We start from the raw sequence: 9,866 nt of genomic DNA on the forward strand, positions 1-9,866 counted from the left end.
ATTGCATGTTACTTGGTCATTATTGGTGATCCGAAACAAGAGCAAACCCTGCATACAAAACTCACAAGAGTGTTACATAAAGAGCGAAACAAGAGTATGGAACTCTTTGGAAAACTACAATCATTTCATGTTATCTGGTCATTATTGGTGATCTGAAACAAGAAGCAACCCTTGCATACAAACTCACATAAAGAGCGTTACAAATGAAGAGCGTTACAAGAGTTATTGGACTCTTAGAAAAATTACAATCATTTCATGTTACCTGGTCATTATTGGTGATCTGAAACAAGAAACAGTTCCTGCATACAAAGCTTGTACGAAGAGCTTTCCAAAAGTTATGGGACTCTTAGAAAAATTGCAGCAATTTTCTTCAAAAGCCGTTTTAGTCATGGTCTATAAAGCTAAGCTTATGTTGCTTTGTGCTATATGTACCATGTATAAAAGTGATCCGTGGACCTACATTCATCACTGCTTTGAATGTTACATGTCATAGTCAGAAAGATGTATGCTGTATAATAAAGCCGAGAAAAACGAGCTTCAGTTTACGATCTTCCTCAATTCAGTAAAATATACACCTTTATTTCGTGAATTTTGTGGCTTTGTATATGTATACAATGACTAAGTGTGCCTTTCAGAAGTGTTCCTTGCTTATAATAAACGCTTTGCTTGTCAATGAATACCTCTGAAATACACAATTAGTCCTTGTGATATACAAAGCAAAAGGAGAAGAACATGAAGGAAAGGTGAATATTTCTTGTATGTCAACTTAAAAGGACCCACTTATCATTCAAGACACTGAAGTAAGCTGATGCAGATGGCAAAATGAAGTACATTTTATACATGCACAGTGCATATGCCCTCTTGTGCACCCAGAACTGGAGCATCTAATTTTTGACTATGGGCGCAGTGAATGCACTTATACATTAGTGCAGCCTTTTGCTGACATTCTATTTTCTTTTCTTTCATGCTGTGCAGTTTTTCTGTTCAACTAACGTTTATGTTAAGTACAACTATTCCCAAAAATTGTCCTGACTGATACAATACTGAAAAAGTGAGGCAACGATAATCTCATTTTTCAAGATTTCCAAAACAAACAACCACCACAAGCAATGGAAATTTCCCTACAAAGGACAGCACCCACCAAAACTGCTCAAACTCTAGTCCCTAGCACATGCTGACATTCATGAAAAGTAATACTGAAAAAGTGAGGCAACAATAATATCATTTTCCAAAAATCCAAAAGAAAACAACAACCACAAGCAGCAGACATTTCAGCACTGAGGACATCACCCTCCATAATTGCTCACACTTGTGTTACACCTATGGTATGGTGCAGATTTCCTTCCTGATAAAAGCTTTGCCCACGAATATCAGCCACTTAAAGAAACAAAGTGTTGCTCAACAAGCTCCTAAGAAATAAATCCTTTTTTTCGCAGGGATTAGGTTTTCATAAAAGTTTTACGGATTGTTCACATTTACTCCCCTGCTGACATTCAAGCGGTGAGGCAATAAAACGAACAGGGAAGCAGCATGACATTCAAGTGATTTCCATATAGATATTTTCTATCTTCCAATTTCACAGAATGTAATAAGTCTTACACAGGGTACATGTAAATGATATAAAAGAGCTAGAACCAAAATAATAGTGTTTTTTCCTGGGAAATTTCTCCTTTTTTACAATTAGAGGCTTTACTTGGACTATCAAAAGTTGTCTTCACCTCATTTACATATCCATTCATAGTTTTTGGTTAAACAACTGTTGGACTCCAGATCTTGCTCAACTGTAACTGACGAAAGATAGTGGATGCTACCTGAAACGTCTGACCATTTACAAATCCATCCAGTAACTGTTACCTTGCAAGGTTTGCTTGCTTCATAAGGATAGCAAATCCCCAAAACAAAACCTTGAAATGCTGTCTTTTACATCTATGAAGATGAGCATTATGATGCACTCTAAATGCAGTCATAGTTATATGCATCCAACCCACTGGGGTAGAACATCAAGGCTTTATTACACAGTCACTGAACTGTGGAATCTCTGCGGACCTGGAATTGTAATATGTCTTTGAATCTCCTTCACAAATGAATTGGTAATTTTTGTGGAGGCAGTGAAGTGAGGAACGTCCCGTCACACCCTGTGTGTATGTTCACTACGCTGACACTAATATCCTGCCGATGCAAGGCCACAGCAAGTAAATCTTAATATGGATGACATCCCCTGCACGCTCCAAGTCAAATGCGAGAGCGTAGAAAATAAGAAAAAAAGACAACCAAGATGTCTTCATTTTTTTTACAATGGGGTCCATAAATGTTGAGTTGAAGCAACAGAACATGGTATTGCAGCCAGTAGGACTTTTATTCCTGTATTCAAGAGGTCCAGAAAGTTAAACAAATATTATAGCCTAATATCGCTACAAGTACAACTAAACTCAAGGCCACCTTGACTAGTGTCACTTCTACAACTACCAATTTGAAACTAGTTTCACTTCTTCCACAACACTCCTGGTGTCTTATTACTAGTGAGTTTTCCATTTTTGATATCTTCTTGGCATATTGACCATCATCAAAGGGGAACAAAATCAAATCTCTTTCATCTTTGTCTTTTAAAAGCAGGCAAAAAAAATCAATATTTGTGGATAAGTAATCCATAGAATGTACTTACTGTGGCCTAATGTCAAACTTGACTCATCCCAGGGCCCACTCAGGAGCCAAGATCAACTTCTCATATTTCCTGCCGAAAACCGATCCGGTGTAACAAGAGTTGAAGTGACTAAATATGATGATTATGACTAAATATGATATCACAGCAAACAAGTATTTTATTCTTGTATTCAAGTGGTCCAGGAAGTGACACAAGTGTTGTAGCTTACATAAAATTGTAATACCACTATAACTTCACTCAAGGCTTTCTCACTAGTGATGTCACTTCTGCGACTATCAAACTAGTTACACTTCCACTAGTACATTAAAGGCTACTACATGAGATATTTTCCCATTTTCCGTATTTTCTTATCGTCAGAGGAGAACAAAATCCCTTTTTGCTTTATGAATCAGGAAAAAAAGCAATACCTGCGGACTTCATCCATAGGATTTCCCTACCATGGCCTAATGTCAAACTTTATCTATCCCAGGGCCAAGATCAGCTCCTCCAGTTTCCTGCCCAATACTGATGCGTCACTCTTTCGTGCAATTTCAGGCTCAGATGAGCCTCGACACAAACTCATCAAGAAAGACAGGCAGAACAGACAGGTTCGGTTATTGCCGCGATTCCAAAGGCAGCGACCTTTGACACTTCTACCTGGAGTGTGACAGGAATAGGGAGGTAAGGCATTTCAAGTTCCTGAAGAATAGAACAGAATACGAGAAAATAAAATGCCCCTAGAGTGTCAAAGCAAGCTGCTGGAGGGCCAAAACTTACGTCACTTCTCCCTGTACAGAAGAGCAATCTACCACCCAAAATTGGCGACAATAGCTAGTCCAAAGCACGAGATATCAAAACCGAATGTTTTGCTGCAGTACCAAAGGAAAACTGCAAGAGGACCCAAAATCTAATAGTTTTTTCATTTTACAATCATGGACAAAAATACCAAATGTCATAAAGAGCCATCTATGATTTCTCAAGTTATTCATAATCAGACACACACACACACACACACACACACACACACACACACACACACACATGTACACACACAGAAACAAACACAGAAACACACAGACATTCACACACTCACAAACACATACACACACACACACTCACACACACATCTGAAAACAACTTTTTTGGCAAAGGCAATAAAATAGGCTTTGATCATAAACAACAATCAGTTCTCCTAATTGTGTGGCTGTTCTTCCTAATCTGAATTTACAGCGAATCTATCCCACTCAGCTTTTAATTCGATTGCTGTCAGTCCTGATGTAAGATTAGGCCCAGTAATTTTGTTTGGCCGTTGCCAGTGGCGATGAATTAATGAGTTGTACGGAAAATGAATCAATACCTATCACAGCAGTCACAGTTTGGCAGAAGTCAGCTGCCTCGAGGCATGATAGCCACAGTGGCTTTGGCCGTTTCATTTCATTGTGTCGACTTTTCATCTAAACTTATCAATTATTATGTTACATATTGTAAATCTTGAAAGAGAGCTGTTACGCAAGTACGGCAGTATAGCACACCATATTATATGTGTGTATAATCTACAGTATAGCACAGACCCAGAATCAATCTTTCAGCATTTTAAAGTGCCGACTTTTCATCTTAACATATCAATCATTATACATAAGATATCGAAAATCTAAGGAACTGTTACGTAAAATAGTATATTATAACACCACATTACATTTGTGTATAATCTACACGTAACAGTATATCACAGACCCAGAATCTTTCAGAATGTTAAAGTGCCAACTTTTTATCTAAACATATCAATTATCATACACAAGATATAAAAAAATCTAGGGTTTTGTTACGTTACTAAGTAAAATAGTATAGCACACCATATTATATGACTGTGTGTATAATCTACAGTATATCACAGCCACAGAATCTTTCAGAACTTTAAAGGGCCAATCTTTCATCTAAACATATCAATCATCATATAAGATACTGAAAATCTTGAAAAAGAGCTGTTATGCAAGTACAATAGTGTAACACACCATATTTTATCTGTATCTATATTACAGCAACAGAATCTTTCTTACTTAATATGTCCCAACTGAAGCTAGAACTGCAATGCTAGGATAGGACTGACAAGTCATTAAACTAAAGACACTGGCCACAACCGTGACACCAGAGTGCTACCATTCTCTAGAGATGGAAGGATGTCTACGATATATTTTACCTTACCTTATAAGAATTATAACATGTATACATACATATTATATATAACATAGGAGCCATATCATATTACTGGGTGGTCATGCAAGGAAGAAACTAAATCATTCAAAAGAGGTTTTTAATTTTCCAGTGTCAGACAATTCCAGCACAACCCCCGCAGCTGACCCGAAGTCTGATCGGAGTCATGCACAGACTCAATATAGAGGGGATCCTTTATTCTGTGCAGCCAACTGAGCAGGATTCTGTCCAGTTCAATTTCGGGCTGAACTCAGCGGCAGGATTCTCTCCAGGCCAGACTCCTAATGTCCACTCTATTGTAGCAGAAGGGCTGGAAATACTGGGCGGAGATGCAGTTTTGTGCACCCAAAATTGGAGCTGTGCACCTTAAAATGCTGACCCTGGCTGCACAAGTGCACCTAGATATTTGTGAAGAGTTCCTTGTCTAGGCTTAAGGTACTACAATAATTGTACACTATTTTGCAGCATATTCTTCTTTCTCTTTCTTCTCTCTGATTCGCTGAGATTCTAATTCATGTCATGTTGTGCACACAAACTTCTTCTGTGCACCTAAATCTTTAGGTTTGGTGCACCATTGAATCTATCCCCCAAAATGAATTTCGAGCCATGTTACCATGAGGAAATTTGCGCTGCCCGGAGTAACCGGTAAATGCTCTATTAGTCAGGGAAAAACTGCACAATACCCGGCCCCTTTCAGGCAGGTTTTGTACAGCTGTGCCTAGAAAATGAGCCGGTGGGTTGAAAATAAAGGCTGTAAGTCACACCCTATACTCCCTAAAAAGCAAGATGAGGGGAGAAGATTATATTTCCTAATCTAATAGAATTCTGCTTACTACAAAACACTGTAAAATAATTCATTTACCTTGGCGCGGTAGATTGAGGGAAAGGAGGCCTAGGTTTTTGCTGTGTTTTAAGTTTGCAGTTGAAACAGTTCTGTAATACAGTATCAATATATTAGCATACTTGTGGTGTGATGATTTTGTGGCAGAGATCAGCACATAAACTGAGAAAATAAACCCGCTGTGAACACTGATTGATTGTCGAGATTTAAACAGTTACACCTAAATCTGCAATGTGAACCAGTCAGAATTGCCCTGAGGAAGGTGACAGACGGTCACCAAAATACAAACCTATGTGTTGTACAAAGAATTTTGTTTATCTATTAAGCAGTTCATGAGTTATCTTATTGACGAACACATGAAAGCTACTGAAAGCATAATCAACCTTCGTGGTAGATGTAAGAAAACCACTACAAACACTGATTGAAAAGTTATTACTGTAAGCTAATTAATAAACCTACTTCAAAGTCCTCGGAGCTCCCCAGGTTCAGCAGAAACGGCGTCTCCCAACTCTTCTTACGGATTGTCTTTGTCGTGGGCTTGGTGCGCTGCGACGGTCGGAACCACCGTTTGAAACTCCCCGTCGTGGAACGGTGTCCCCGGCGAATAGTCCGGGTACGCGAGGACGTGGCATTGTACAAGATGAAGTCGTCTGAACCAATGGTCACCTTCCTCATGGTTTCCTTGCTTCTTGCTCGTCACTAAATTCCAAGAACTGCAATGGTTAGAACTGATGGCCCATAGATATTATGGGAGGTGCTGTCCCTGGTGATGAAACGTCTGTTGCTTATGGTATATTTTTCGTTCGGAAATCTTTCCTTGTTCTGGCTTGTAACTAAATTCCAAGAATGGCCATGGTTAGAACCGATGGTCCAAAGATGTTATGGAAGGTCCTGTTTCTGGTGCTGAAACGTCTGTTGGTTATGTTGTTTTTCTTCCTATGGAAATCTGATCCCTTCTTCTTGCTCGTCACTAAATTCCAAAAACTGCCATGGTTAGAACCGATGGTCCATTGATGTTATTCAAGGTGCTTTCCCTGGTGCTGAAAGTCAGATTGTTGCCTACAGTGGATTTTTTGTTCAGAAATCTGACCACAATAAACATACTTCTGTCGACGACTCTGGGTAGATTCATGTCCACAAGATGTATTCTGGAGCAGACGTGAAGAGTTCAACGGAGGAACAGTTTCCCACTCCAGGTTCTGGGACTGGTAACTGAAACAACCTCAGGGCATAGACAGTGCCCCACACATCGGGCGCCCTCACCATGGACCGAGGAATCTTTTGTAAGATGTATTCTGGAACAGTCTTGGTGCAGAAATACAGAAGAACAGTTCCCAGTCCAAGCTCCAGGACTAGTGAGAGCAACTGCCTGGACATGGAAAGTGCCCCACCTAACTAATGCCTTTACCATGGAGCAAAGGAAAATGTTCTCAGGAGCAGCAGTGGTGTAGAATTACAGAAGAACCGTTCCTAACTCCAAGCTCCAAAACTGGTGACTGGAGCTACCTGGGCATGGAAAGTGACCCACGTAACGGACTCCCTCGCCATTGGGCTGTGGAGCGTAGAAATACAGGAGAACTGTTCCTAACTCCAGGTTCCAGGACTGGTGACCGAAACTACCTGGGCATGAAAAGTGCCCCACGTATTGAACCTCTCACCGTTGGGATGTGGAATCTCTTGTAAGACATATCTCGGAACAGTCGTGATGTAGAAATACAGAGGAACAGTTCCATCTCCAAGCTCCAAAACTGGTGACTGAGACTACCTGGGCATGAAAAGTGCCCCACGTAACGCACACCCTCACCATTGGGCTGTGGAATCTGACGTCAACAGTCTGTAGATGGGTGGTGCATGTTTAGTCCAAAACATTCCAACGGAAACTACCTCCCCGCACAGACCCAAGCAGCGTTATCGCCGGATTGACTCTGGAATCGGCTCTTTATATTCAGGAGCAAGACTGATCACAGGATAATCAAAACGGCATCAGGCAAGGAGGAATTAGGGAGCCAGATCTCCCCGCTGATGCGATGGATCGTTCCCGGGCTGAATCCTCCAAAACTGGCGGGGCGCGACCCCTGCATTATCATCCAGTAATTGCCAGATAAAACTCAGATGTATCTCTGATCAGTCGGGAGCCGGAGGAGGCAGTTAGTGTCGCGGCACATGTTTGCATGATAAGTCCCGGTGCAATCGGACCCCGAGTGACCTTGAAACGTGCGAGAAACTCCCCAAATCGTCCTTGACGGTCGAATCTGCATACGGCACGGATAAATTCTACAACTTGAAGGTAGCGTTACCATAAGAAACAGCAGAGTGATACATGTGTGCTAGGCAGGAAGGCTGCCTCAAAAGCAGTGGGCAAAATGCTGTATGAAGTAGTATAAAGTTCATTAACCCTGCCTACGTTATACCATCATCATGTGACACATACATTCATCTCACATACAGTATATGCATGATGCGTCACTGCCCAAAATACCAATGAGACCAACTTCTCTTGGCTATATTCATTCCTTATTTGTAGTTTACCAGGGTACGGGTACTTATACACGTATCACCACTGGGGCAGCTTTCAAAGGGCAAACACAAAAGCAGGAACTACATTGTATAATAGCACAGTCAGCAGGAACTGCAAATCATGACCTTGACTTTGACTCTGAAATAAAGATCAAGGTTCAGGACCTTTAGATGGCACCAAGCTTTCTGATGCTGTCTACTACTGTAAATTCATTCATTTGTGTTGACTTCATTTCGCACTAGACTGGGAACAGAGAAAGGCAAAGGAGGTTTTCGCAGTGTTTTAAGTCTGCAGTTGAAACAATTCTGTATTATGATAATTACTGTTGTAATACATTGGAAATGCCTTATGTGCTGTGTCATGAATCTGAAGTGGAGAGATCACCAAGAGAACTGCAAAATTAAAACCGCTGCAAAAATTCGCCAAATACAAAATTATTACTCAATTAACTAACTGGATAAGATTTTGACACAGTCAGACATTTCAGACAGCATCCGCTATCTTTCGTCAGTGACTAAGGATAGAACTGGAGAACCAGGTTTTATAACAAAACTCTTAATAGATATGTTAATGAGGTTAAGACAGTTTAAGATGTCTTCACAATAGTCTTCATAGAAGGGTAAGTCAAGATAAGACACTGGAAAAGTTTACTGTATCTTCAGCCCTAATGTTACCAGACAAGAAATGGCACTCACTGTCAAAACTGATGTTCTCAGCAAGCTTTAACTACATGTAAGGCCACACCAATTCAATTTCTTGGTTGACGAATTTTCATTTTCCAAAAAAAAAAAAAACTTGAGAAAAAAAATCATGAAAACGGAAGGCTGAGCCAGCCTTCTGTTTTCATGAATTTTTTTTTCTAAAATTCTTTTCTTTTGAAAATACAAATCCGTTAACCAAGAAATTAAATTGGTGTGGCATAATGCAGCAAACATCTATAGCGGCCTAAATCTGGTTGATAAGAATTTAGGTCAGCAGAGAAAAACAGCTTTTCAGACATTTGACTGCTCCATCTGTCATCTCAGCATGGCCCAGATAGTACAGATTATGTCCAAAGTTCCAAGGAGAATCCAAGGAGATACGTCAGGGAGATAGCAACCCGGCAGAATCGACAATTCCACCGGAAGAAAGTCTCTGTCATGAGAAGCATACAGGAGAAGCCTGGCCTATTCCAGCACGCTAGTATAGAACAAGAGGCAGCTCTATATATCCATCCATATTTTCAAATCCCTTATGGAACATGCACAACCAGGCTTTGATCACGGACTGAACAACTATGGACTTCATGATGGACTTAATGATGGACTTAATGATGTACATGCAGTCCTTAATGATATGTTTCATCTACTTATTTCGACTTATTACTTATGATTGTGTTGATATAGTTTATGTAAAGTTTATTTTGTACTCTTTATCCGTGACCCCTCCCCCTCAACATTCATTCGAAAGTAAATAAAGGCTTTGACTTGACTTGATTTGACTTGTCAACAGAAACTCTGACCAGGAGGGTGAGAATGTGTTAGGGACGTCTCCCATTTATAAGTCCACAATTTCAAGTCAATCCATGGGTCTAATCAAAGTTTTTGATGGTAGCTTTTTAGATTTACAGAGTGACTCTTATCGGGATCTCTACTGGCAGAATCTGCAGCAATTCT

General features: G+C 40.2%; 1 protein-coding gene across 1 annotated transcript in view; it reads right to left on the reverse strand.

Moving 5' to 3' along the window:
• The window catches only part of LOC136429010 (transient receptor potential cation channel subfamily M member 3-like), a 70,102-nt gene extending 63,719 nt beyond the window's left edge, over positions 1 to 6,383 (reverse strand). The window contains exon 1 of the mRNA XM_066418891.1: positions 6,153 to 6,383. Within this exon, the coding sequence (XP_066274988.1) occupies positions 6,153 to 6,368 (216 nt within the window). The 5' untranslated portion in view covers positions 6,369 to 6,383. The remainder of the gene's footprint in view (positions 1 to 6,152) is intronic.
• Between the last annotated feature and the right edge of the window lie 3,483 nt (positions 6,384 to 9,866).

This window comes from Branchiostoma lanceolatum, chromosome 2 (assembly GCF_035083965.1).
Source record: "Branchiostoma lanceolatum isolate klBraLanc5 chromosome 2, klBraLanc5.hap2, whole genome shotgun sequence".
Classification (NCBI taxonomy): Eukaryota; Metazoa; Chordata; class Leptocardii; order Amphioxiformes; family Branchiostomatidae; genus Branchiostoma; species Branchiostoma lanceolatum.